A 27,892-nucleotide genomic window follows, 5' to 3' on the forward strand; every position below is an offset into this window, starting at 1 on the left:
ACTACCGCAGCGCACCCCAAGGTAGGTGCGCCGCACCATTTGAATCACTTTCGCTTGAGAGTGATTCAAATTTTAAACTTATCAAGGGACCGCGTGAAAAAAAAAAACAAACAGAATATTTATTCATTAGTTACAAACGTCATTCCTTGTGACTTCCTCTCTAAAATCACTTAATTATTAAATATTTAACAAATTTACAATAGTGTTTTACTCACTGCGGAATAAAACTATTTTATTTAAATAGTTCCGAAGAGATTTTGTCGGTAGCCTTTTTCCCGAAATATCTAAACAGAATGTCTAAATATGTTTTGATGACATATTTTAAAGTGGTATTTATGATTAGTGTCATGATCAATAATGAATTTAAATACATATAGATAATAGTTTTAGGGCATCGACTTTCTTGAGATCCTATAAAATACGTTTTAATTATTATTTTTGTATGTTTTAAGCATGATAAATTATGAAATTTTTTATAATCAATCATATTAAATCGATATCAAAGTCAATAAATAATGTACAACCCAAAACAGACGGCCGAACTGACGTGACAATGACATTTGGCGCGCTAAACATGGCGGATTTTCGGCCTCATTAGACGGAGACGGAGATATTTACGTATATTCATGTTTCATTTTATGTACGCACTGAAATACTGTTATATTGTTTTCCTGCGAGTTAAAGTGCTGAGTAAGAACGAGATAGATATATGTTTATGTATGTGCCTTCAAAATGGGTGCTATTTATATAAGCAATTGTACGTATAGAACAATATGTCGTGTCCCTACTATATAGGTCTATGGTTTCCCCGCTTACCTCCACGGACTCCATTTGACAGCTGATTGGTTGGATATCATCGCCCAGTCACGACACAACGTGCAATTCAATGAACATGGCCGTATGATTGGGTTAAATCACGCGCTCTCCCGAAGATAAACCATTTCGGCGAAGTGTGATTAAAACGTTGCAATATTAATGAAATTGCGTGTCACGTTTGCATACAACGTGACCTAGCAAACTTTAAGTTTTCGTGCATTTAATTATTTTTTTAGGTTTCATTTTGAGTGTTCGTTAACACATTTGAGGTTATCGCGTGACACGTGTGCGATAATGTTACTGTTAATATTAACAACAAAGAGTTTTGTTTAGGTTGTCAACGTTACTGTTTTTGTATATATTTTGTTATTGAATATTGAACAATAGTGTATTTTAATCGATAATATAACATTGCAGGAATGGCAATATGTTTAGGCGAGTTACATTTGACAAGCGGTGGTCCGTTAACAGTTAGAAGTATTGGCGCGGTCTCCTACAGGTGGGCGGTTTTGATTTATTATGACGTCGAGATAATGACGTCACCTAACTGATACTACAGCGCGTACGGATCTGTCAAATTCCTACGCGAAGAATCTGTGCTTCATGGTCAATGTCAGTAGGCTATTATTGATCGAAGTCAGTAGGTAATCTCATGTGATTAAGAAATGGGAGTCTAGGTTTGTTGATGCGTTCGCTACGACAATGAGTGAAGTTAATGCATTAACAAAATATACCTAGTTTAATTGTTTGTCTATAGTAAGTAATGTATTATCCATGATGACATGTTTTACACTATAGGTTGACTATAGAATTACTAAAACGATAATTTGTTTAGGTTAGCAAAAGAATATTGATTGGTATATATCTGGTAGTTTTTTTTTTTAAACCAGTAAGGACACTGCAGTTAATTTCTTTCCTTATACGATAGATTTTCTCTCACCTGATGGTTGTCAAGCTGAAATCGCTCCTAGCGATAAGACTGCCCATTGTAGTATTTTCTTAATTTTAATTTTAATTTCTTTTTTAATTTTATTATGGTTTAGAATAAAACATACTCTAGTCTAAATTCTAAAATCAGTCTGCGACATACAATATGCATGTTATTGTAGTAGTCACCAGGGTTGGCAAAATAAAATAAATTATCATTGGATTCAAATTGCAAATATGTACATGGTATTTCCGAAAGCGTCATAATTTTAAAATAAACATTTATTATTATCGGATTTAATAGACATCAATGCTTTGCGTATACGATCTGTTATGAGGAAACTTTTAAGTCTATTTCAACTATGGTCCTACTATTGACGTGGCTAGGAATGCTCGCATCGTCTCTTGCTTTTCGACTTGACAATCAGCTTCAGAAATGATTGTAACTGAAGGGTGGGGCAGCAGTTGTAACTATACTGAGACCTTAGAACTTATATCTCAAGGTGCGTGGCGCATTTACGTTGTAGATGTCCATGGGCTCCAGTAACCACTTAACACCAGGTGGGCTGTGAGCACGTCCACCTATCAAAGCAATAAAAAAAAAATGAAAATTTCGACGTGAATTTCGGTGGTAGATACAGGGAAACACTGCTCTTGCTGGGGCCAATGTTAGTATTTCTCTCGAGTTGAAAATATACAATAGTCCATTAGGCAGGGGAAAGAATTAAAAAAATATCTCAACACGTCCTATTTAGGGTTCTCGTCATTCACTCCCAGTTCTAATTAACCGAATGAAAATAAACAATACCCCAGTTGAGCTGGTAAAACAGGGCATTATCAATAATTAGAATAAGGAAAATTAAATGTGCAGTTTTTGTTACACAATGAACATGGTATGACTCAAACTTTTCGTAATCAACGGACAAAGAATGCGTCATAACGTCATGAGGCGGAAAAAAGCATATGCATGTTTTTTTTTACATAATAAACGCTGGGACACCACTTTGCGTATTTATTGTTACATTTTGAAGCTTCCCGAAGATGAAAAGCCTACTGAGTTTCTCGCCGGATCTTCTCAGTGGGTCGCGTTTCCGATCCAGTGGTAGATTCTGGTTTTTTTTTATACTTCCTACCTAAGCTGATGGTCTAGAGAGACCATATCAGCGTAACCTTAACTAGTAGGTGAGCTCACGGGGCTCAAACCGGACGACGTTGCTAACACGAACCCTAGCAAGAGCCGTGCTTCGCAGAATCTACTACCGGATCGGAAACGCGATCCACTGAGAAAATCCGGCGAAAAACTCAGTGGGCTTAGATTCTGCGGAGCACTACTCTTGTTAGGGCTAGTGTTAGTAACACCTACGGTTTAAGCCTCGAGAGCTCATCTACAAGCTAGGGTAACGCTGATATAGACTCTTAAGGCTGGTGGTAGGACCACTTGTGATCCGCGCGGATAGGTACCACCGCCCTGCCTATTTCTGCCGTGAAGCAGTTTCGGTTTGAAGGGTGGGGCAGCCGTTGTAACTATACTGAGACTTTAGAACTTGTATCTCAAGGTGGGTGGCGCGTCTACGTTGTAGATGTCTATGGGCTCCAGTAACTACTTAACACCAGGTGGGCTGTGAGCTCGTCCACCCATCTAGCAATAAAAAAAAAAAATAAAAAAAAAAAAAAAAAAGCCTACGTAGGAAAAAAAAAAGATGACGAAATCGCAATGAATCGATATTGTTGTTTGCTGTACAACAATAGTTTTATATTTCGTAACCCGCAATGAACATGTTTAGATCTTGGGGATCAACAGCCGCTCTCAATTAACCTCACAGACGGTACGTGTTCTTTTAATCCCACGCGTCATCCGAATTTATTCTTTAAGCCGCTTAATAATAAGTCCCTTTTTCAATCTCGAATGTTTTAGAGTTAATGTCAGGAATTTATAATTTAATCACCTTTATTTAGAGAGTACATCCGTCGATAATAGAACCACAGTACAATGTACGTTTTAGAAGTGTTTGTCGTATATATATAAACGTTAATTTATTTCACAGTATCTTTTAAATTTCAGCACATTTTTAGCTATTTCGAGCCCATAAACATGAGAACCTGAATAAATAAATAATCACGGATAAGTTCCATACGCTAAAATGAATTGCTGTTCGTTAGTCTCGCTAAAACTCGAGAACGGCTGGACCGATTTGGCTAATTTTGGTCTTGAATTATTAGTGGAAGTCCAGAGAAGGTTTAAAAGGTTAAATATGAAAATGCTCGGAATTAAATAAAAATTACAACTTTGTTTTTCCTTTGATGTGTCCCCCGTCGGTCGGATTCCTTTTGTTTGTTTCTAAGTTTATTTTATATAAAAGTTTAGGTCTTTTATTTATCGATTGAGGCACTACGAAGTATGCCGGGTCAGCTAGTCGAGAATAAAAACCTGCGACCATCAATCAGTGGCAATAACAGGGTCACAGGGTCAACCTTAATGAACTGAAGACACCTTGAGACATGAGGCTGGAGTGTCAATTGTATTGGTATAACAGTTAACCAATTTCTCGTACCATAATTGCTTCACGGTAGAAATAGGCAGAACAGTGGTACTTATCACTACGGGCTTACATAACGCCCTACCACCAGTAAAAGCCGACCGGACATGGTTGTACGTCGGTATAACACGAGACTTCAGCTGCTCAGTCTACAGAATCCCAAGTTACCTTGTGCATCAAGCACCGGTCTAACCTACTGACAGCCCACCGGGTGGGGCAGCCGTTGTAACTATACTGAGACCTTAGAAATCATATCTCAAGGTGGGAGGCAGCATTTACTTTGTAATGTCTATGGACTCCGGTAACCACTTAACACTAGGTGGGCTATGAGCTCGTTCAAGCAATAAAAATTATATTAAAAAAATCAGGGTTATTCTGCGAAGTACTGCTTTTGCTAGGGCCAGTGTTAGTAACACTCCGGTTTGAGCCCCGTGAGCTCACCTACCCTCTCGGTGAATCTAGTATGACCCCTCGAGGTCAGAATAGGTAGGAGAAACATATATCCAAAGACTTCAGAATCGAGGGACCTATTTAATTTAGTTTATAATAAATAAAAAGTCAAAACGTATTTTTCAATTTTTATTTCCCACATTGAGTCGTTCTCGTCAAAACTTTCAAAAATCATCTAAGGCCCATAATATCATTCAGGGTTTAAACTAAGGATCAACAAAACTTCGTTCAAATTTGATCCATAGATTAAACTACTTTCGTAATATCAATACAAAAACAAACAGAGATCAGCTGAACTGTGACAATGTTATGACGTGTGGCAACATTTTGTGATCCGTTCATTCTTTTCAATCTTTTAACAATCCCAAGCTAAAATTACACATCTGTATTTGACAGTTGCATCGTTTTTCCAAATAAAATTCAATGATTCGTTATGTCCGTCGAAAATAAAACACGCGTTCCCAATTTTTCAAAATCGGAAACAGAATTGCTCACAAGCTTGGTGAGACAATATAGCCATATATTGGAAAATAAAAAAAGTGATATGACAAATAATCAGCTGAAGGAGCAAACTTGGTCAAAGCTGGCCAAAGAATTCAACAGTTTGTCGTCATTTGTGTTCAGAAGTGACAAGACTCTTCGCGCAAAGTATGACAATATAAAAAAGAGGGCCAAGACCAAATATAGTACGTTTCGGAGAAGTTTGTATGGAACAGGGGGTGGACCATCCGCTGAAATTAATTTCAGTCAAGAAGAGGAAGTGGTAATGGAGTTATCTGGGACTAGTGTGATGGGATTACCATCTCGCAATGACTGTGATGAGGTATGTATGAGTAGCTTCTAATTATATCTATCTCTATTTGTCTTATAATCAAATGACCACTGATTAAACCTATACTTTACCAAAAGTCACCAATAATGAAAGAACAGCAGAACTTCAGAACTGTTTTCTATTCTAAGCAAAAATATGATGTGAATTTTACAAAAATGGTAAATTGGTGCAATTTTGTCTTTTTACAGATAGTAATAACAAAGGAAACAAAGGAAAAATATGCCGAGACCAGCCAAGACACAGCACTTCCGGCAAAAAATAATCAAAATATACTGGTGTGTATTAATTTTATATAAAAAAAAATCTGCCTATTCCCAATCCTAACAAGAACAGTGCTTTGCAGAATATACCACAGTAGGCCTGTGTCTATAGGCTAGTGAGAAAGTGTTAAGACATAATGTGTGCCAGAACGAGGTCCACTGTCCTGCCTGTTACTACCACAAACCATACAAGTGTTTCATTTTCTTAATCTGAAAGCCTGAAGCTGGGAGGACTTTAAAATTTGTTTTTATTAAACTGATTTGTATTTTCTTTGCCTTAGATTGATGAAAAAATTATTGAATCAGAAACCCCAAAGAGCAGTAATTTTCTATTAAAGAGAAAAATATCTACACCCCTCACCAAAAAGAATCCAGAAGTGTTCAATAAAACAATGAACAATTATAGTGCCTTGGCCAATAAAAAAATTAAATTACTGGACGCACAAATTGACAATTTAAATAAAAAACAAGAACAAGAAGTAAAGGAGCATGAACTGAGATGTACACTTCTACAATTAGAAATTGACATTAAAAAAAAAGTACTCGATAGTTTTAATTAATTGATAAAATGCGTTGTAATTAAATATATATGTAATTGTAAATTGTTGTAACTGTGTAATTAAATGTAATAAAAAAAGATGAGGTTGTTTTCATTTCATATTAAAAATTGGTTTTATTAAACATATAAAGGACAATAGTTCAAATATAGTAGTAAATTTACTTTATATTTTGATTTTCCTTTTTTTAAAAGGAATTCAGCTATTGTAAACTGCTAAAGTAATTGTCAATTAACATTTGCCTTCTATAACTATTGTTGCTGTAATTGCTGCTGAGGGTGGTATCTTGGTTGTTATCACTGCCAGTTACATCAATGATATTTTCTAAGTTAACATCTAAGTTAGGCATGACATCATTATGCTTGATACACAAGTTGTGTAAAATGGCTGTTGCAACAATGATATCTTGTACCAGTTCAACTTTGGTCTTAATTCCCAATGACAAAACTGGAAACCGTCTCTTCCATATGCCAAATGCCCTCTCTATACAATTCCGAGTTCGTATATGAGACTCATTGTATAGTTTCTCAGCTTCTGTGACAGGATTTTGTAGAGGTGTCAATAGATATTTTTTGTTCGGATATCCAGCATCACCGAGAAGAACTAGTTGGCCCATCTGACCTGATTCAAAAATAGCACAGAGTCTGCTATTTTGAAAAATGGTACTGCCATGGCTTGCCCCCGGCCATCTAGCCACAATATTCGAAAATTTCAAGTCTGAATTGCAAACTGCCTGAGTATTTAAGGAAAAATAGCCTTTCCTATTCCTAAAACACTCTGCATTTTGTCCACCTGGTGATTGAATCCGTATATGAGTACAATCAAGGGCTCCATACACTAGAGGAAACCTAGCCATATTGTAGAATCCATTCTGATGTTTCCTTTTGTCTTCTTCAGAATCTTGCAGCATTATATATCGGCATCGTCTTGATGCAATCGCTTCGGTAACTTTTTTAATAGCTTTTCCTGCTGTCGTTTGGTGAACACCACTGAAATCGCCAACAGTAATTTGCATGCATCCAGTAGCATAATAACGCAAGGTTAATAATAACTGGTTACACGCTGACAATGCATGATTCCTGCAATAAAAAAGTACCTAATAACATTACAGTACAAATAAACATTAGGTAATATATACTCAATACTATATATTTAATGGGTACTTTAAAAAAAGTCCTGTAAATAAAGTCCGCCTTACCGATTTGTGGGGTGTGATATGTCATTAGCAATTTCTTCTAAAATCGTAAAAGCTGTATTCTTAGATACACGAAAACGACGTATAAACTCCGTATCGTCCCACTTAACGAAATTGTTTTCTCTTGGTCTGACTAGATAAGGTCTGTTAAAATACGAATTGAAGTCATTGAGAATTTCTAAATCTTCAATATCAGAATCAGTGTCTTCATTCCACTCAGCCATTTTATAACACTATAAATGCCTACTTTTGTTAACAATTAAATTTTTACTTAATTTTACCTAATACTTATCTCTATTTACTGACACTAACTTTATATTACATTTACTTTGACAGGAAACAACAGCTGTTAATTTCGAGCAGCCATTTTAAAAAGAGCAGTTTAAACCCAACTCATGGTTTAAACGCTCCCTCATGGTCGTTTAAACTTTGCGATAGTTTAAACTCTGAAGGGCAGTTTAACTTTGATTGAAATTACGAGTTGATCTTCAGTGACAGTTTAAACCTTCGATTTTAGTTTAAACTACGATTGATATTATGGGCCTAAGACTACTACACTACAGTAAAATAAATGAAAATAGAATAAATACATGAAAAGTGCTGATATCTAGAAAAGACAAGTGATGCCATCTATCGGCAACTATGAGTATCAGTGCATCGTCAAGAAAACTTAATATAAAAAAAACGTTACGTTGACCCAGATAGATTTATTTAAATGAGTTTTTAAATGAATTCACAATAATTTTAAGTCTATAAGAAACTTGATTCATTAAATATTAGTTAATTAACTATTACCGTGATGACAGTATCGATGTCACAGAGTAAGCGAGATATCTGTCAAAAAATTTGTGATGGTATTATCCACTAAGTAGCAATTTCTCTTGAGTGATTGTTTTTTTAACTATTTTCACTTAATTTGATCTGAACACACAGATGTGACACACAGAGATGTTGTTTATTAATATTGCATTTATGATATTTTTGTTGGGTCAACTTCAGGTAGGTATAGCTAAAGGTTATATATAGCTAATATAAAAATATATGATTGACGCAGCTAGCAACACCGTGCAAACGCCTTCGACAGTGAAAGATAAACATTATTATTGCTTTAGTGAGCCGCGGAGAGCTCTACGATTTTTTCGTTGACGGCAAGCACTTCCGCCATGAATTCCGCGTCCGCCATGACGTTCGCCAAACGGTTAAGGATGGAGAGCAACTCCCCGTCCCGAAGACGAAGTTGTTCATTGCATTGCTCGACTTCTTCGACTACCTCGTCTGGGATCTGAAATGTTAAATTATCAAATTGTGAATGCAAATTCATCCGTGACCACGAAAAGGTATAAGCCGCGCCAATAAAGAAACGAATCGAAAATGGCGTCTATGTACCCGCACTGACTGATGGTAGGATCAACAAATAAAAAGAAAGATAGAAAGAAAAACAAATGAGAATGTACTTTACTTTACTTTTTTTTTTAAGGGATTTTATGACCTGGTAACTAAGCCCTTTAAGTCATGTCATATTTTAATTTATTTTCATAATTTTATGAAAACTTATGAAATGAAATGAAGATGATTAATTTGAGACATTAATCAACTGGCATGAAATCAAATGAAATGAGATGAGATGATATGGGATGAAATATAATCTCAGTAAAATGGTGGTCATCTACTGAGACTTTTTCATTGGACTTTCTGGAGGATCCCAAGAAGTGACGCCCAGCGGCTTTGTTTCATTTTCCCACATTTGTGCACTTTCACAGATATTAAACAGTTAATAAACCACCGTTATTACACATTTAAACCTGAAGAAACACTAAATAGACAAAATAAAACACATCACACAACTTCACTCCTTGCGTTCCCGCCAAAAAGTCCTTTACTTTACTTTATGCCCTGGCAGAGGGTGAGGTGTTTCATCTGGGATGCAACTTGCGTAGACACTTTTGCTGCCAGTCATCTAAGTCGCACAACTCGAAAGTGAAAAAACTCGAACTCAACAACAAAGTCAGAACTGATAAAATTTTTTGCATGCAGTACGCGCCGTGTGCGACTAAAGACAGCAATAGTTTAGAGTGAGAGCGCATGATCGCCGCCGCCATTTTAGATTCGTTTCTTTATTGGTGCGGCTTATACTATCCGAAACATCGGAAACAATACTTCGATCAACAATAGTAACTACTATTGTTGATCGAAGGATGACAATTATGAACGCGAGATTAAGCCATAAAGTGTTCTTAATTATATCTGCGACCGGCTTTTTTCCCCTACCTATGCTGATAGCCTTGAGAGGCTATTTCACGGGGCTCAAATCTGACGTTGCTAGCACGAACCCTAGCAAGAGCAGCGCTTCGCAGAACCTACCACCGGATCGGAAACGCGACCCACTGAGAAGATCCGGCAAGAAACTCAGTGGGCTGTGTCTATGCGTTAATTCACTCGTCGAGCCCTTCGTCTAGCGATGAGTTCGAAGAGGACGGTGACCGGTGCTTGAGGTAGCTAAAAGCACCAGTTAATGGATCGGGAGGATCCGTAATAACGTGTTTTGGGCGACGTCAACTGTTGCGACCCGTGAAAATCAGAGGAAGTATGGAATAATGCATTTGATGTCCTGCCTATTTCTGCCGTGAAGCAGTAATGCGTTTCGGTTTGAAGGGTGGGGCAGCCGTTGTTACTTCAGACCTTAGAACTTATATCTCAAGGTGCTTGGCGCATTTACGTTGTGAATGTCTATGGGCTCCAGTAACCATTTAACACCAGATGGGCTGTGAGCTCGTCCACCCATCTAAGCATTAAAAAAATAATGAAAAAAATAATCCCCTTCATTCCCTCATGTCTTCAATTATTAATTTAATTACCTTCTGCAGCTCCAAAAACACGCTGAACTTGAACTTCTTTCTCTGTTTCCCGCTGGTGCTGTCGTAGAACATGGTGAACTCCTGGTCTTTTAGTTTTAACGGAAAGTACACGCCGGCTGCGAGACGGCCCTTAGGGTCCCTTGCGAGAAGACTCCTGCAATGACACATTTGTTGCTTTAACTAATCTATAAAAGAAATTATTGTGAACAGAACTTTTGTCGGTTTGTTGAAAACAGCTGCCGAGCTCATTCGCATGTCTGGAGACATGTTTAGTCATCGTGGTCTAAAGCAGTGGTCGGGAAACTTATTAGCCAAAGAGCCAAATATAGTAGTAGTAGTTTAGTAAGGATCAGATATAAGTTCTAAGGTCTCAAGTATAGTTACAACGGCTGCCCCACCCTTCAAACCGAAACGCATTACTGCTTCACGGCAGAAATAAGCAGGGTGGTGGTACCTACCCGTGTGGACTCACAAGATGTCCTTCCTACCACCAGTAAAAAAGTGGGTGGCGCATTTACGTTGTAGATGTCTATGGTCTCCAATGACCACTTCACACCAGGTGGGCTGTGAGCTCCTCCTCCCATCTAGACAATAAAATCTTACACTCTCGCTCTGTACTCGTCTGGTGATGAAGCTTGGTGCTTACCTCAAGTCCCACACCAGGTTCCTCTTCTCGGTGACCTCGACGGCCGAGAGGTAGGCCCTCGCGACGTACACGAGGGACAGGCGCTCCTTGACCCCGGCGGCCCTGGTCTCCCGCTCGTGCCACTCCACGTAGCTCGCGTTGTCCGCGTTGAACTGGTACTTGTACTCCTTGCGGCAGTGCGGCTCGTCCGACTGCGTGAACCAACCTGCGAGACAACAACAACTTCACCCGTCACTCTTCGGGAATAGATAGTGGAGGGTATTTAAAAAAATATAATAATATGTTCATTGTTTATTTTGACCTAAAGGCCTAGTTACCGGGGTATAAAACCCTTTAAAAAAAATTGTTTTTTTTTATTGCCCTTGTAGGCAGGCGAGCATACAGCCCACCTGATGTTGAGTGGTTACCATCGCTCATGGACGTCAGCAATACCAGGGGCAGAGACAAGCCGCTGCCTACCGTTTAATACTCTCCACAAACCTCGTTTGAAGAAGGACATGTCATTTGAAGTACATAACGACGGGTGAAAGGCTATGTGATGGTTTAGCGACAATTTAGCAACTTTACAGAAGAGAGCTATTCAAAATATAAAATTTGGAATCAAAAACATCATAACAAAAGGACAATTTCAGCTATTCGAATTGGGTACGCCTAATTGAAGACCCATTGAAAACATCGAATCGTTGATGCTAATCTATATAATATATAAAAATGAATTGCTGTTCGTTAGTCTCACTAAAACTCGAGAACGCCTGGACCGATTTGGATAATTTTGGTCTTGAATTATTTGTGGAAGTCCAGAGAAGGTTTAAAAGGTAGATAAATATAATGGTCGGAATTAAATAAAAATAACTATTTTGTTTTTCCTTTGATGTGACCCCCGTCGGACGGATTCCTTTTGTTTGATTTATTTATCGATTGAGGCACTACGTAGTCTGCTGGGTCAGCTAGTACTAAATAAAGTGGACCTTTAATTACTTACAAAGATAAATGTCGCGTATTAACCGTAATGTCGGTTAAACCAAAAAATGAATAAAGTCAGAAATGAAACTTGTAAAAGGTTTTTTTTAAAAATTTTGGACTTTTACTGTAACCTTCGTATTCTGAGTTAATGAAGCTGCAACCTACCGGTGTGCGGGTAGCAACGATCCGCCATGACGGTGACGGCGCGAGAGATGTGATATCCAAGATCCGACAGGAACACGCCGGGTCTGCCGTCGACTTTAACGTGGATCGCCACTAGCACGTGGTCCTTCTCAGTCTCGATCAGGAACCCTTGAGGTCCAGGGAACGACGTGGTGTAATCGTCAAGATCTTCTATGTTCTCGTCACAGGATACCAGCATCATCGCCTTAGTGATCCCGGGGAAATCTTTCTCTAAGAGTTTCAAGCGTTTGATGACTTCCATGCCCAGACCCACGCAGGTGTGTTTGTGGGCGCGGATCGGCGGGTTATATTTCTGGTAAAATTCTTTCAGGGTGTCGATAGGGGAAGCCATGTAAGCGTCGTAGTGCGTCAGGAAGTTGCTAATGGAATCATAGTTTTCGGAAACCACGAGACGACTCAACAGTACCTCGGCTTTGGCGACCAACTCCTCGTATTGACGGAGAGTGAGGTGCAAAGCCGGACGGGGTGCCCCCCAGCGCGGCGGCGGCAGGGGGTGGTCGGCCGGCCAGCTACCGGCATTATCCTGGTGCCTGGAGCCGAGTCAGCTCAACCATTCGGCGCCCCAGCGGCCGACGATGCGGCGGATGGCGCGGGCCTCGCCGGACGTGGACACCGTGGGCGCGGTGGGCTCCGGGCCACATACTCCTGCCCCAGTGGCCCCCACGCCCACGGGCGCCTCCGGAGACCACTCTATGTCCTCACTTAACGGTTTTATATTTAACATATCTGGAAAAGATAAATAAATAACATTACATAAGTATCTACACTCGGCGGCAGATAGAGGCAAATGGCGTGGAATGGTTCGCAATAAACTCTTATTGCGAATTATCATCAATAAACTCTTGTTGCAAGGAGGTGGTCACGATCCTCAGTATTGAGGAAACCGAAGCAAGAAGAAAAGTATCTAAATTCGATATATAAACTTTGCCTTGTCTATAAACATCATCTTTTGTTCTAAACATTTGACGTGCGTTGATATTTGACGTGCGTTAGCGTTGATAATGTTGATATGTGATCACGGTCAACCTGATATCTTTGAACTCCGGGGATCTGTCAGATGTGTGACGGATATCCTATTTAACAATGGCTAGTTATCAATATATTGTTTGTGTTGGTTGTATTGTTGTCTAAAGTGGATATGATTTTTTTTTTAACTCTTCATTTTGTTTTTATTTGTAATTTGTATTTTTTTCTCAATAGCCAAAGCTACATTAATACGGGTTTGCTGAGTGCATATATCATTTAGATTACAGTCCAGATTAGATTTAGGTACTATTTGTACGATATAGCTACTGTGATGATTATAATTTGTTTTGTGCATCAATAAAAAAAAAGCGCTTACCGGAACAAACCCGACGATGTTAAATGATGAGATTAAAATATAACTTGTCGATCGATTGCAATCGTTAATAACGAAGGAGTTATTCAAATTTAATTTAATTAGCTACAGCACATCCGTAATTATAAAACTATTATTGGAATGTTTCATGTTTATAGCACATTTTACTACTCGCAATGTTATAAATGTCCCCCTGTCGCATTCCGAAAATAAAACGGCATGTTTCATTTACGTCACAATATTTTAACTTTGTTTTATTATTGGTGGCCTCATGCCAACTTATTTCGACGGAGACAGAATTTCACATTGAAAACTTCGACCAAATTTTATTAATTACCCGGACATGCGCAAAAGCGGTATAGCATCTCGTCATCACGAAAATCACCTTAATTTAATACACGAATGACATAGATTCACCAGAAATATGAAATAAATACGTGAAAATCGAAGTCAGAGAGCAGTTTAATTAGCTAAATTGGTCACGCGAAGTCCTCATTTCTGCTTTGTAGTCGATGACGCAGTGCCATCAGCGGCGGAGGATAATGACTTACAGGAAAATTAACTGACATTAAATAGTCAATAGTTAACTAGCTTTTGACAAACTAAGCAACGCTTCGTTTTGTTAATTGATAAAACGAAAAATAGTTGCATAATAATAATTATGTTTTTAATTTTATTTATTAGATTGCAGCTGATGATCTTAAACGACTTTCGAGAATTAATTTAATGACTATCGAGAGGTGTTCTAATTAATTTTATTTCCGATTGAAAACAAAAATAATTCAATAAAAGTGGGGCTATTAAGGTTTTAGTACCTATAGAATTATCTTTTTATAAGTTACGAGTTCAACATGACAACTACTTCATAGTTACTTAAAATGTCTACGAAACTCAAAATAAACAAATATCTATTTAACATACCTCGACGGTCACACAAAGCCGATCTTAAAAGGGTGCCATATTTGAAATGAATGAACGAAATCCAAAACGACCGAGAACGTTCTGGAATTATCGATTCTCAGAACTACGTTCATTCGTTTCCAGATTCATTCAAATGACAACCGGGGGTTTGTTACATAGATTATACACAATGTTAATGTGTCAAAGGGTCAGTGAATGGAATCATATGGAACAGACGTGCCCTTGAAATTAAGTTCCCTTGAATCTTATCGGGGTCTATGTAATTCCAGACCAAATTAAACTAATTGAAACTAGCCATGTTAATATTACATATTAATGACCTATATTAGGAGCGATAAAAATGTTCTATTGATATTACGCCGTAATGTTATCAAGCACGTATCTCAGCTGTATTACAATTAATGAAAAGGTAAACATACCCATTGTTTGGCTGGAAGCCGAGCGAAGAAGATGCCCTTTTTCGGAGTTCGTTGTTTGTTTACTTCTAGAATGTAACTGGTATGGAATTCGTCCGCGCGTCCTATATAAGCCTTTCGAAGTGTTTGTCCTCCGCACCCCGCACCCCGCACCTCATTCCTCGTGCGTCACAACGATGCTAAAACTACGAAACATATGTGTGCGTCGATTATTTTGTGTATTCATTCAAGCAAGGGTGTATTATTGATGTGTGCGTTGCGTCAAAACACTGCACATGTTTTGGCGCAATATTTACGAATTGAAAAAGTACAGTTGAGGCCGTCAGCGTAAATGTGACCTAAGCTTCCTATAGTTAGTATGCAAATATGATTTACATTTACATACTTCGTAGCCAAATATAATTCGCGCAAAAATAATGTTTACAAAGCCATCTGTTATCTATGAAATTAGGGATAAACCGTTTTTGCATCAAATTTTATTATGTTTTAAATAAATTGCAATTTATACAAATATGAACAATTGTGGGTTAGGCCACTTTTACGCTGACGGCCTTAGCAGTTCCGAATTTGAATGCGTTTGTGTATATATGTATGTACTCTATGATGAACAAAATATGAGTGCATATTATTTTCAATAACAATAACAAATGTAGGTAGACACTTGTACATACAGCAGCATTACATATTTCTCTCCTGGCCGAGTTGGTCCCCTGCTAGCTAAGCCTTTGCTCGCCCACCTGTCCTGGTGAAAGTGGAAAGGCCTCCGGGCCATCAATACTAATTCAATCATCAAAAAAATATGTATTATTAAAATTTATAAATATGTATTATTATATTTTTACTGGTGGTAGGACCTGTTGTGAGTCCGCGCGGGTAGGTACCACCGCCCTGCCTATTTCTGCCGTGAAGCAGTAATGCGTTTCAGTTTGAAGGGTGGAGCAGCCGTTGTAACTATACTGAGACCTTACAACTTATATCTCAAGGTGGGTGGCGCATTTACGTTGTAGATGTCTATGGGCTCCAGTAACCACTTAACACCAGGTGGGCTGTGAGCTCATCCACACATCTAAGCAATAACAAAAAAAAAACAATTGTTGCCGATTGTTTAGTAACGATACTCGTAATGGTATTTCGAGACCCACTCAATTTCACTCAATTCAAACAAAAACCTATTAAGAAACCTATAGTATTTAATTAAAAATTATAAAAATATGAATAAAATATTATTTTTCTTTCGATATTAGTAAATACTGACGTAGTTTTTTTTTTTTTAAATAAACGAGGTTCGTTTTAAATTGCCAAAATTATTCCCAAAAAAGTTTACCCTCTGAAAAGTTGCTGTGCGCATTTTGTTTTAATTGGAATACCTAGATTTGGGATCCGCTCATTTCACAACACACCGTAATGTCGTATCCTATACCATCTTTACCATAAGGGCACAGGGGGCCCGTGCCCAGGGCCCCCATTCTCAGGGGGCCCCGAATGACCGACAATTTCTCTCACACATTTTTTCTCAAAACATTTTTGTAGGCCACATTACACTTTTTTCACAAATCAATAAGCTTATCAGAAGGTATTTTCATGGCATATACTACGCCATTATATAGATGACTGCGCCTATTCCTACTGTATTATTTAATAATATTTCCGAACGCATCCTACCTAATTTACTAAGTATCAAGATCACGATACCGGTTTCCGTTATCGAAATCGTAACCAAAAAACCAGCAGCATTCTAATATCATTAATGACATATTATATCATACTGTATTTGATTACCTATAATAAATGGTCATACTCAGTAAAAAATCTTTTTTTGTTTTCCAAAAGGGCCTCAAATTCTTGTGTGCCCAAGGGCCCCAGCCTAATTTAAGACGTCCCTGGTCGTATCGTAATATTATTACCTAGTAATCTTACAATTAATTACACATACTACGTCGTACACGTATGTATATAACATGAATATTTACAAACTATAACACAAAGCACATTACACCTGCTTTATGTTAACGGGTTAACGGAAACCTTTTGGTTTTTTTTACACAATAATAACCTATTCTCAATTTGACCACAGTCTTCAAATAATAACAAAAGTTTGACAGCAAACAAAGAGTAGTTTTGTGTCAAATACATGGTAGTGAGTGTAATGTATTTTTTTTAAAATGTATTTAATGTATTTATTATGCACAATAAAAAATATATATATTAAAATTCTACACTCCTTCTCTATATTCTTATTATTGTTCTCTATATTTTTAGTATTAATTTTAAGATTGGGCTAATCTTTTTAACTATAACTATTAACTAACTATTACATCACTGTGTTTTTGTATCATACCGTTGAAGCATAGTATAGTAGCACACAGAATCACCTTCATCATAAAGGCTGCTAATAAAAAAAGTAACCAAACAATGAGTCATCGTTGGGTTCTGTAGTACTCAGTGCGCGTTTCCAGGTAATACGACTATGTTTTTAGTAACGACGTCATATCTAAATTTAGACATCGACCCGCGTCGAAACCAAGCCCTGACCTTCCTGCGCTAAGCAATCATGTTTGTGACGGGAAACCCAGGGGTCGGGCAAAATACATTGGCGCTTAGAGATCGTTGTTAACTCCAATCCGGTAATGGAATTCCCACCACACGAAAAAGATGAGCTAGAATTTCAGAGTCATCATCGCCGTCTTTCTAGATTCAATATTATATAGATTTACTGGTAGTTGGACCTCTTGTGAGTCCGCACGGGTAGGTACCACCGCCCCGCCTATTTCTGCCGTGAAGCAGTAATGCGTTTCGGTTTGAAGGGTAGGGCAGCCGTTGTAACTATACTTGAGACCTTAGAACTTATATCTCAAGGTGTGTGGCGCATTTTCGTTGTAGATGTCTATGGGCTCCAGTAACCACTTCACACCATGTGGGCTGTGAGCTCGTCCACACATCTAAGCTAAAAAATAAATAAAAAAAAAGATGCAAAATCTTATTTCTGTCTTTCGTATGATCAGTTCTAGCATTTGATTCGACTCTCCGAATGAATTCTAAGGTTTTGCGATTTTGAATGCTGTTGGTTTTTACTGGCGACGTTAATTTAAAGGGAAGCTCCTAATAATAATAATGACAAGTAATTTGATGATCCAGTTTTCTGTATGTGAATAATTCTCAAGATTTTTGTTTGAGACTGTACTATAGATCCAATAGATGCATCAAGCTGACAATACAAATATTTCATACTAGCGGCCCGCTCCGGCTCCACTCGGGTCTTTAACAAAAATTTCAACGATATTTGATGTTGTTTTATTTTTTTAAATAAAATAACACTTATTGCGGCGTAACTATAATAGTTAAACATACGCTGTCGCGACACTTTTTTTGTAAATAGTAATGTGTTCTACAAAGTCGTGGTACATTATTTTATTCTATTATCAATAGTTTTCGCAGGGCACGCGATTTAAAGAATATTTAAAGTAATTTTTTTACACCTTATTTTATTGGAGTTTTAGTAAGGATCCCTAATTTTTTTCAAAAAAGTTTATAGCCCTATGTCACTCGGGGATAGTGTAACTTCCTAAAAGTGATTTTTTTTCAAATCGGTTCAGTAGTTTCGGAGCCCATTCAATACGAACCAACAACAAATCTTTCCTCTTTATAATATTATTAGTATTAGTATATTAGTATTAGTATTAGTATATTAGTATTAGTATTAGTATAGATTTAATTTACATTTTTAAAACTTTCTTCATCAAAAAATTTTCTTCAGCTATTCGAATGTGGTAAACATAATTGAAGTTCAATTAAAAACATCGCATTGTTGACACTAATACCAAATAAAACGAACATTTAATTACAAAGATAAATGTGGGCGTACTAACCGAAATGTCGCTTAACCCAAATAACCTTTCACCTTTCGATAAAGTAATAAAACAATTGGGATAAAAATATGTTAATTAATTGTTAAACGATTGCACCAATTTAAAATTTTAAAAGAGACACCGGATTGTTCTGAAGTTGCATCACACACACACACACATTTGGGAGTCCGCACGGGTAGGTACCACCACCCCGCCTATTTCCGCCGTGAAGCAGTAATGCGTTTCGGTTCGAAGGGTGGGGTAGCCGTTGTAACTATACTGAGACCTTAGAACTTATATCTCGGGGTGGGTGGCGCATTTACGTTGTAGATGTCTATGGGCTCCAGTAACCACTTAACATCAGGTGGGCTGTGAGCTCGTCCATCCATCTAAGCAATAAAAAAAAAACAAAAAAAAACACACACGCACACACACACACACACACACACACACACACACACGCGCACGCACGCACGCACACACACACACATAACATTAATAAATGCAATGTTTATTTACTTTTAACATATTGACATCGGGAAGTCAAACGAGATATACATGTGATGCGCGATTCAACATTGCTAGGCGAACAGATCACGTGTAAGCAGAGAAAGACAAACGTGACGCACAGATAACGTTAATTGCTTAGACCTTGAAAGTGTAAATAAAAATACAGAGCGCAACAAAGCCACTGCACGTCGAGCGAGGCAATATATCTTTCTAACTTATCATAGTTCAAGCCCTCCTTAGAATAGGAATCTGACGCCTTCAGCTCTAACACTAGGAGCAGGCTTAGGGACCCCGGTAACTGTACTCGTCGAACTCTTTTTTTTTTTTTTTTATTGCTTAGATGGATGGACGAGCTCACAGCCCACCTGATGTTAAGTGGTCACTGGAGCCCATAGACATCTACAACGTAAATGCGCCACCCACCTCGAGATATAAGTTCTATGGTCTCAGTACAGTCACAACGGCTACCCCACCCTTCGAACCGAAACGCATTACTGCTTCACGGCGGAAATAGGCGGGGTGGTGGTACCTACCCGTGCGGACTCCCAAGAGGTCCTACCACCAGTGATACTCGGCAAAGAGTTCGCCGTGCAAACTAACTCAAGCGTCAGCCCGTTGAGTTTCTCGCCAGACCTTCTCAGCGGTAGGTAGTAGATTCATTCGCGAAGCAGTTGCTTTTTAGTTGTTAGGTCTCTTTTGGAGCGCTCGGGCAGCTGTTAGCAAATCCCACCCCTTTTGGCTGAGCCTTTGCTCGCCCACCTGTCCTGGCGAAACTAGAAGGCCCTCCGGACTACTAGTATAATCCAAAAAAAACAGTATTAACGTCGCGTATTATGTTCGCGAACGATTTTCGTGATGAACGAATAATATCTAATCCTATCCCATCTCTATTCCCGTTTACTTAGTATAAAAATACCCTTTTTTCTCTACCTAATCGTTGGTAACTTAAGGTGCTATTTAGTCCAATACGCGCGGATCGGTATGTGAGCTTACCAGTTCATACTGAGAGAATTGCTAACGCTGACTTTAGCTAGAGCTTCGCCGAAACTACCACCGGATCGGAATCGCGACTGAGGGATTACTGGTGACTTGGAGGCCTTTCCAGTTTCACTAGGACAGGTGGGCGCGCAAAGGCCCAGCCAAAAGCGGTGGGGTTTGCCAACAGCTAGGTACCTGAGCGCTTCCATAGGAATCCTAATAATTCAAGAGCAACTGTTTCACGAAAGAGCAAAAACCTCAATGGGTTATGTCTATGCGAAACTGTCTATATTAGGGAAGTAACTATGAGTTTTTTGGCTTTGTTTACTTTGAATAGAAAACCCAACAGTCTCACCACCACAGAGACACTACTTTAGTATTATCAATTCGACGCACCGCATTATGGAATTTACGTCACGTAAAACCGCTACTTCCAAGTATTAACAACGGTATTCAATCGTTTTTTCTCGTTACTACATTGATGACGCTTCATCCTCATATTTACTAACAAAATGAGTCATAATTTTGAAATGTACGACGTATCTATTACGTAATTATATTCCGTAACGCGAGATTAGGAGTTATGTTAGTTTTTTGCTGTCAAATATATATATATAATTAATTAAAAATACACGAAACAGAACGATAATTGTATAGTAGTCAAATAAGGAATTGTTTCTATAAGTTTGTTTTATGTTATCATGAGCGACTATCACTTGCAAAGTGTCAGTCGCCTTCGATGGGTATAAAAAGTCTTACACATTAAGGATTAAAGACTATTATCGTGTAATTTCCTATGGTCATGGGTTGTGCTCTTTTAAGTCAGTAAGATTTTTTTTTCTTTTTTTTTATACTGTGACATTGGCATAATCAATGCCTAAGGCGCTGGAGACATTTAAAAAAAAGTCAGTATGAGCAGTTTTGTATACAAAAAAGGTGAATCTTCTTTCTATTCTACCCACAAACACATGTAAGCGCTCAAAAATGTAAACAAACACTCACCTGCGAACTTTTTTTATTTGTACAACAAACACAGACTTGCATGTGTGCTTGGGAGAACGTAAACAAAACATCAAACGAATAAAAAAAAAAACTTTATCCCGTTGATATAAAAGTCAAATTTCTAATTACAAAGCCTGAAAGAGTCGGGCCAGAGTAAAATACTTCTTATCGGATTGAGTTACGAACACTCGATGCCAGTCGTGTGACAATTTTTAACCTTATATTCTAGTCTTTAGTGCTCTGAAATAAGAATCAAGATAAATCGCGAATGGAATATAAAAGGATTTAGAAAAATATGTCGTATGGTGTTGGTAATAAGAGTGATGTATATTAGACTCAAAAACAATAATAATTCAACCTCGCACTTTCCAGATATTTCCTTTGGTATTTTTCCAAAACAAACACGGTTTGATACAGTGGTGTACGGTTTTATTTAGATAATTTCTGAATTGTACATTTCTGCGTAACTGCGCAGAGTTAATTTAAATGAAAAATCTTTGATCTTACTGGAAAAATTCCTACCACGTCGAATCTTGAATAATACGATATCTATTAAAGACTGTAGTACTACACATCAAAGTGAGATTTAGATTAAAACACTCCGAAAATGTTTAAAATAAATTCTTTTTATTTAATACGTACTGAAATGAGAAATGTCTTCCATTTCTAAGTCAGTTAAAAAAGAACAGATAAAAAAGGCTGGTTGTTTAATATGTATTTAAATGTATAATACATAGGTATATACTTATGTTTAACTAATCTTTGGATCTTATAGTACTGAGAATCATATTATTGACTAGGTTTTTATGTGCGAATTATTTCTGATTATTTATTTAGAATTATTTACTAGGTCGAATTAGGAAATAGTCGTAATTTTCTGGCTTCGAATGTAGACTACGAGACAGATTTTTTTATATTATCTTCCTATTCGTACACTCTTGACGGAGTGGTCGTGGTCATGCATCAGTCGGATCCTGCGATACCGATGCTCTCGCGATGCGACGCCATGTGGCACGATGTTTCGCAGAGTGAGAGCAAACATTTATGTTGGAGTGAGTCACAGATTTTATGAGGTCGGTCCATCGTGTTGGAGATCGTCCGCGAGATCTTTTGCCCTCGACTTTCCCTTGCACCACCAACCGCTCAATGGAGTCCTCATTACGAGTGATGTGCCCGAAGATCTTATATTATCTATATAGGTATTAATACGTGAAGCAAAAAGTTGGTACCACTTTTTACGAAAATTGAATTACGATTACGAAATTATAGAGAATATAGAGGAGGAGTCATAGAGAGGAGTGCAGAATTTGATTATTTCTTTAAATTGTGCATAAAAAAATACATTAAATCAATAAAAAAAACATTACACACACTACCATGTATTTGATACAACTCATTTATATCCTCTTTGTTTATTGTCAAACTTTTGTTATTGCTTAATGTCTGTGGTAAAATTGAGAATAGATTAATAATGTTTGTTTAATATTATTTGTCTTTAATGTATGTAGTCTTGGCGAAATCTGTGAATAAAGAAGTTTAATAGTCTCTGACAATATAACCATAATAATGTTCAAATTTCAAGTAATTATTGTCGAATATCGATTTATACTGGTTATTTTTTTAAACTGGTGGTGGGACGTCTTGTGAGTCCGCACGGGTAGGTACCACCACCCTGCCTATTTCAGCCGTGAAGCAGTAATGCGTTTCGGTTTCAAGGGCGGGGGCAGCCGTTGTAACTATACATGAGACCTTACAACTTGTATCTCGAGGTGGGTGGCGCATTTGCTTTGTAGATGTCAATGGGCTCCAGTAACCACTTAACACCAGGTGGGCTGTGAGCTCGTCCACCAATCGAAGCAATAAAAAAAATTTTTTTTTCGACTACTGGGGGACCAATAAAGCTAAAACTGTGCCCATACCGAAACAATATTGTCTTTTGGACCGATCATTTAGTGACAAAGAAGATTCGAAGAGTACTTATTTACTCGGGTCGAACAATTACTTCTGAATACATATTTGTCTATACTTAATATTATAAAGAGGAAAGATTTGTTTGTTTGTTTGTTTCGAATAGGCTCCGAAACTACTGGACCGATTTGAAAAATTCTTTTTCCATTAGAAGCCGACATTGTCCCTGATGAACATAGGCTACTTTTTTTAAAAAAAAATTATTTTTATTTTTTGGTTTCATGTGTGTTTTAATGTTTCCGAAGCGAAGCGAGGGCGGGTCGCTAGTTCAGTAATAACTAAGTCGTTATTTAACGGGTACTTATCATAGCTTCCACAATTAATGAGTGCCCAGTACTTCGAGTATTCCAAACCCGAGGATCTACTAAACTCATTACTTTAAAGTTAGTTATAAATTGTTAAATAGACGTTTATTTCGCCATCTAGCTGCTGAATCCGTCTTTCTCTTTGTGAATTGTAAACATAAGAAGCGTATGGAAAAATAGAGGTTGTAGTTTAATGTGGGATTACTAGAATATTTACTCTTAAACTGTAAAAATAGGTAAAATTAGCTTAAATAAAGAGTTACTATAAAACCAATGTTCATATTGTTTATGTACATATATTGTTTGAAAATTTATTAAAAACATGTTTCCCTTTGGTGACATTAGCTTGCATTGTTTTTTTAGTAAAAACAGATTTATGTTAATTCAAAAAAAGACCACAATAAGTTTGTCAGGTGTGGGGTTCGAACCCACGCTCCCTCTCGGGAACCAGAGCTTAAATCTGGCGCCTTAGACCACTCGGCCAACCTGACTTACGAGGAGGATTCTAATTTTGCATTAGTATCTACATTTCATAAATGCGTACTTTAATGAAATTCAATTAATATTTTAGTGTCTTTTTATATATTTGCATTTTTGGAAAGTATTTGGCTAGATTTTTATTTATGTCTAGCCGTACTCGCCCACTTTATTAAGGGTATTTAAGGGTATTTAAAATTAACATTATTATTTATTGCCATTATTATTAGGGAGTCCAACTCACTTAAAAATATTAGAGACCCTTAGAACTGATATCTCTAGGTGGGTGGCGCATTTACGTTGTAGATGTCTATGGGCTCCAGTAACCACTTAACACCAGGTGGGCTGTGACCTCGTGCACACATCTAAGCAATAAAATAAAAATACACAATGATAAATAATAGTAAACAGGATGGTTTAACTAACTTGGTGCGACACGAAACTGGCCCAATGTCAATGTCCAATGGTAAATTTGAAATACCCATGGTACAAAATTACTACGGAGATGGAACGTTAAAAAAATGAGTTCCATACTTACTCAATAGTTTACCCGAGGACATAAGACGTGAGCCTATACTAAATTTGCTAAATTTAAAAGTTTATTAAAAAAACACTTGTTAAATATGTTGTAAACATTTACGTAAATTAATTGTATTAATATAATCTAATTTAATAATTTTTAAGCTATGTTTTTATATAATATTTTTTTCAAGGTGGGTGGCGCGTCTACGTTGTAGATGTGTATGGGCTCCAGTAACCACTTAGCACCAGGTGGACTGTGAGCTCGTCCAACCTTCTAAACAAAAAAAAAACAAAAAAGCGAGTTACCTGCAGTCAAACTGCGTAAGCAATTTTGCGGGGCATGGTTAAAATGAAAATGTAACTTTTTATGAATAAATATATTACATACATACATTTTAATTTGTTATTCGTTGGGTATCACTGCTTCTATCAAGTTCTATCGCATCACGATAATGGCTTGAAGGGTCGTATCGTCGTTTTTCTAATGTAATTGCAACTTCGTCGCCGTCTCGGGAGGATCAGCAGCTTTCGTTTTGTGATGTCTAGTGGATGCCTTAAGGTCTGAGATGGCCTTAATACTACGCCAATAAAATGCTAATGAATAAAACAAATTAAAAAAAAGATTTATTTTAAAGCGCCATCTGTATCTCATATTAGAAACCTCGAAAGTATTAGTTGCAAATGCTACTGACAGATGGCGCTTACTTAAAGAAAATATTAATTACTGAAACCGACAACTGTTTATAACTGTGTAAAATCAGTCTACTCTCCCGCCAATTTATGAAAAATCTAAAAATAGCAATGAATACACTTTTTTCTTAAAATAAAATACTGTTCTAAATATAGGGTTAAAATATTATTTATGATAAACTTATTAATAGCAACAAGAGGGCGATGCTTCCCATCATTCGAACAGGATGGACGCCGTGCGCCCTATTACAGTCATCTGTGAAACATTGGCACACGGTCTCCAAATGGTCTTCATTGTCCGCCATGTAACAGTCGCGGTGATGACGTATCCAACCACAAGTTCTGGTCACCCGAACGTCCGGTTCGTAGCCTTTGTGGAATACTGAGAAAAGGAAAATCATTTTATATAAACACCTTCAAACCATAAATACAAACAAATTTGTTTTTCTTCTGTGTGTATCTCCGTCGGTATTTCATAGTCGCTTTATTTTCATATTATACTATTTTTAAGACAGATTGGAGTCTATTATTTGGACGATTCGAGTATTAAATAAAGTAATAATTGTAATTATTAATGACCCTATAATGATTTAATTACTTAACTACCCTTGTTTTTAACCCGACTTCAGTGATAAAGTTGCAATTCGATTTTTTATCTATGTTCGATTTGTCTTTCGTCTACCAAAAAGTCGCAAACGTCGCAACTCTAGTATTACTATTGTTTTATTTCATCTATTTAGTGTTTCCTCGGGTTTAAATGTATAATAACATAATAAGGGTGGTTTATTAATTGTTTAGTATCTGTGAAAGTGCACAAATATGGGAAAATGAAACAAAGCCGCTGGACTTAGCTTCTCTGGATCCTCCAAAAAGTCCAATAAAAAAGTCTCAGTAAATATCCACCATTTTACTGAGATTAAATTCTCATCTTATTCATCTCAAATTCTCATTCATCATCTCATCTCATTTAATTTCATGCAATTGATTAATGTTCCAAATTAATCAACTTTATTTCATTTCACTTCATACATTTTTCATAAAAAAATATATAAAAGATTAGGCTGTACGGTGTGATGACCTTTGCCTTTCCAGTCGGGAAATAAAATTACTACTACTCTATTAACCAAGGGACCACTTTTTTTTAGGAATGCAAAAGCTGTCAGTTACTGGTCTGCATTATCTTCCTGCAGAAGAAGGCGTGGTGTCCTGAAGATACGACTCCACTTCCGCAGTGGGTGGTCGGCAGGTACTTGTCCAGCGTCTCGGCGTCGTATAAGGCCGGCTCCAAGCACATTGTATTGTTCGCGCTGCTGCATTCGTAGCAACGGATCGATGTTACTGACAATCACAGATAATTTAATTTTAAAAAAGATGTTTTTTTTTCTGTCAATGTGTCGTCCTGTTATTCGCCTTATTTTAAGTATGGCAATTACCTTCTTACGGTGCCATTGTTGCCAGTTGCGAGCTTAAAATGTTTGGTCTATCCATAGAGTTAGTATTACTTATTAACTCCATGGGTCTATCTCATAGTAACTGTGATGGTTACCGATGACCATAGATGTACTAACACAGCTACATTAGGACATGAAACGAATTCCAGATTGTGTTACAATAATTTTTCATTAAACAATATTAAGTTCGTTTTGCTTTTTTTTTTATTTCCTACCTAAGCTGATAGCCTTGAGAGGCTATATCAGCGGAACCTTAACTAGTAGATGAGGTCACGGGGCTCAAACCTGACGACGTTGCTAACACGAATCCTAGCAAGAGCCGTGCTTCGCAGAATCTACCATCGGATCGGAAACGCGACCCACTGAGAAGATCCGGCGAGAAACTCAGTGGGTTCTTATCTGAGGGCTAATTTACTCGTCGAAGCCTTCGTCGCAAGCGACGGGTTCGACGAGAACGATGACCGGAAATGACATAGGTCATCGTAGCGTGAGCAGAAAATATTATTACGGTTTGATATTTAAGCGTACCCGACATAAAATCACCGAGTTTGCCTAGTGAACGAAACTTTATTTTTATTAAATACAAACCAGAACTAATTTCCTATTTCAACGCGATTGGAATCGAAGTGAAGAAATTACGAATTAAATTTAAATATTTAAAATACATTGTGGATTACGAATTTAAGATCGCCAAGTATTATTTGCACTTTTGACATTGAATAATGCTTAGTGACAAGATAAAGAAAAGCAGACATACCCAGCTTCATATGAAACGATAACAAAAACCAAATAGCTCCATATTTCGATAACATCTTATGTTTATTTTGAGTCCGAACCAATTTTATTTGTAATGAATCGAATTAGGTATTAAGGTCAGGATTCCTTGACCAAAAAAGAAACAAAAGTTTATAATTTCAAAATATCGAAAGAACGCGGGAAATTTTAAGCATGTATCAATATTTTGTGTGTATTATTTTGATTTGATTTTAAGTCGTCAAACGTATTAATATTTACAGAGCAAAATGCAACAGCCATGTGATTGGAGTGATTATTATGGAACGCTGTGTAGTAACGCGAGCCGACCGTATTATTCTGTAAACTGTGAAAATTTAGATCACGGGCGCCCAAATAGATTAGTCATAGTTATTTGTTGAAATGTTCGGTCAAGCGTGAATAACATACTTGAACAATTTTGTTCGACGGTTTTTAGGGTTCCGTAACTAAAC

The 27,892-nt window shown here is 37.3% G+C and overlaps 4 protein-coding genes, 2 long non-coding RNA genes and 1 other non-coding gene across 8 annotated transcripts in view; 3 read left to right on the top strand and 4 right to left on the bottom strand.

The window, feature by feature from the left end:
* LOC134201828 (uncharacterized) overlaps positions 1-26,856 on the top strand; it is a 35,426-nt gene extending 8,570 nt beyond the window's left edge. The window contains exon 2 of the long non-coding RNA XR_009977083.1: positions 26,361-26,856. This is a non-coding gene — a long non-coding RNA (uncharacterized LOC134201828). The remainder of the gene's footprint in view (positions 1-26,360) is intronic.
* Positions 809-4,028, top strand: LOC105841371 (uncharacterized). Its single transcript, XR_001139540.4, has 3 exons — positions 809-1,149; positions 1,234-1,315; positions 3,806-4,028. It is a non-coding gene; the product is annotated as an uncharacterized LOC105841371 (long non-coding RNA).
* Positions 4,847-7,798, bottom strand: LOC119630298 (putative nuclease HARBI1). Its single transcript, XM_038019110.2, has 2 exons — positions 7,578-7,798; positions 4,847-7,458 (listed from the first exon to the last, which is right to left on the bottom strand). The coding sequence occupies exons 1-2, from the start codon at positions 7,796-7,798 to the stop codon at positions 6,582-6,584; spliced, it is 1,098 nt and encodes a 365-aa protein (XP_037875038.1). The 3' UTR covers positions 4,847-6,581.
* On the bottom strand, positions 4,847-25,050 carry LOC101739953 (uncharacterized). 2 transcript variants are annotated; one of them, XR_009977004.1, is made up of 6 exons: positions 14,503-14,637; positions 12,204-12,968; positions 11,076-11,280; positions 10,430-10,583; positions 8,118-8,856; positions 4,847-4,905 (listed from the first exon to the last, which is right to left on the bottom strand). XR_009977004.1 is itself a non-coding variant. In XM_021346812.3 (6 exons), the coding sequence occupies exons 3-6, from the start codon at positions 12,571-12,573 to the stop codon at positions 8,683-8,685; spliced, it is 903 nt and encodes a 300-aa protein (XP_021202487.1). In that variant the 5' UTR covers positions 12,574-12,968; positions 14,922-15,103; positions 24,918-25,050; the 3' UTR covers positions 4,847-8,682. The 2 variants fall into 2 exon arrangements, 1 of the variants encoding a protein (XP_021202487.1); XM_021346812.3 differs by lacking the exon at positions 14,503-14,637 and adding exons at positions 14,922-15,103; positions 24,918-25,050 and having other exon boundaries at positions 4,847-8,856.
* LOC119630299 (myb/SANT-like DNA-binding domain-containing protein 3) lies at positions 4,852-7,717 on the top strand. Its single transcript, XM_038019116.2, has 3 exons — positions 4,852-5,553; positions 5,751-5,837; positions 6,104-7,717. The coding sequence occupies exons 1-3, from the start codon at positions 5,164-5,166 to the stop codon at positions 6,380-6,382; spliced, it is 756 nt and encodes a 251-aa protein (XP_037875044.1). The 5' UTR covers positions 4,852-5,163; the 3' UTR covers positions 6,383-7,717.
* On the bottom strand, positions 23,934-24,017 carry TRNAL-UAA (transfer RNA leucine (anticodon UAA)). The gene has a single exon. It is a non-coding gene; the product is annotated as a tRNA-Leu (tRNA).
* Positions 24,888-27,810, bottom strand: LOC101746379 (uncharacterized). The gene is made up of 3 exons (XM_012688857.4): positions 27,424-27,810; positions 26,383-26,553; positions 24,888-25,597 (listed from the first exon to the last, which is right to left on the bottom strand). Exons 1-3 carry the CDS (start codon positions 27,476-27,478, stop codon positions 25,386-25,388), a joined length of 438 nt encoding a protein of 145 aa, XP_012544311.1. The 5' UTR covers positions 27,479-27,810; the 3' UTR covers positions 24,888-25,385.
* Between the last annotated feature and the right edge of the window lie 82 nt (positions 27,811-27,892).

Source organism: Bombyx mori, chromosome 3 (assembly GCF_030269925.1).
Source record: "Bombyx mori chromosome 3, ASM3026992v2".
Classification (NCBI taxonomy): Eukaryota; Metazoa; Arthropoda; class Insecta; order Lepidoptera; family Bombycidae; genus Bombyx; species Bombyx mori.

Excerpts from the sequence above, each read along its gene's own strand:
- LOC119630298 (XM_038019110.2), bottom strand. The coding sequence starts at position 7,798 with ATGGCTGAGTGGAATGAAGACACTGATTCTGATATTGAAGATTTAGAA. Across the intron at positions 7,459-7,577 it reads ATATCACACCCCACAAATCG|GAATCATGCATTGTCAGCGT; the intron begins GTAAGGCGGACT and ends TTTTTATTGCAG.
- LOC101739953 (XM_021346812.3), bottom strand. The coding sequence starts at position 12,573 with ATGGCTTCCCCTATCGACACCCTGAAAGAATTTTACCAGAAATATAAC. Across the intron at positions 11,281-12,203 it reads TCGTTGCTACCCGCACACCG|GTTGGTTCACGCAGTCGGAC; the intron begins GTAGGTTGCAGC and ends GTTGTCTCGCAG. Across the intron at positions 10,584-11,075 it reads AACCTGGTGTGGGACTTGAG|GAGTCTTCTCGCAAGGGACC; the intron begins GTAAGCACCAAG and ends GTGTCATTGCAG.
- LOC119630299 (XM_038019116.2), top strand. The coding sequence starts at position 5,164 with ATGTCCGTCGAAAATAAAACACGCGTTCCCAATTTTTCAAAATCGGAA. Across the intron at positions 5,554-5,750 it reads CTCGCAATGACTGTGATGAG|ATAGTAATAACAAAGGAAAC; the intron begins GTATGTATGAGT and ends GTCTTTTTACAG. Across the intron at positions 5,838-6,103 it reads AAAATAATCAAAATATACTG|ATTGATGAAAAAATTATTGA; the intron begins GTGTGTATTAAT and ends TCTTTGCCTTAG.
- LOC101746379 (XM_012688857.4), bottom strand. The coding sequence starts at position 27,478 with ATGTTATCGAAATATGGAGCTATTTGGTTTTTGTTATCGTTTCATATG. Across the intron at positions 26,554-27,423 it reads ATCGTTTCATATGAAGCTGG|TAACATCGATCCGTTGCTAC; the intron begins GTATGTCTGCTT and ends TGTGATTGTCAG. Across the intron at positions 25,598-26,382 it reads CAGGAAGATAATGCAGACCA|TATTCCACAAAGGCTACGAA; the intron begins GTAACTGACAGC and ends TCCTTTTCTCAG.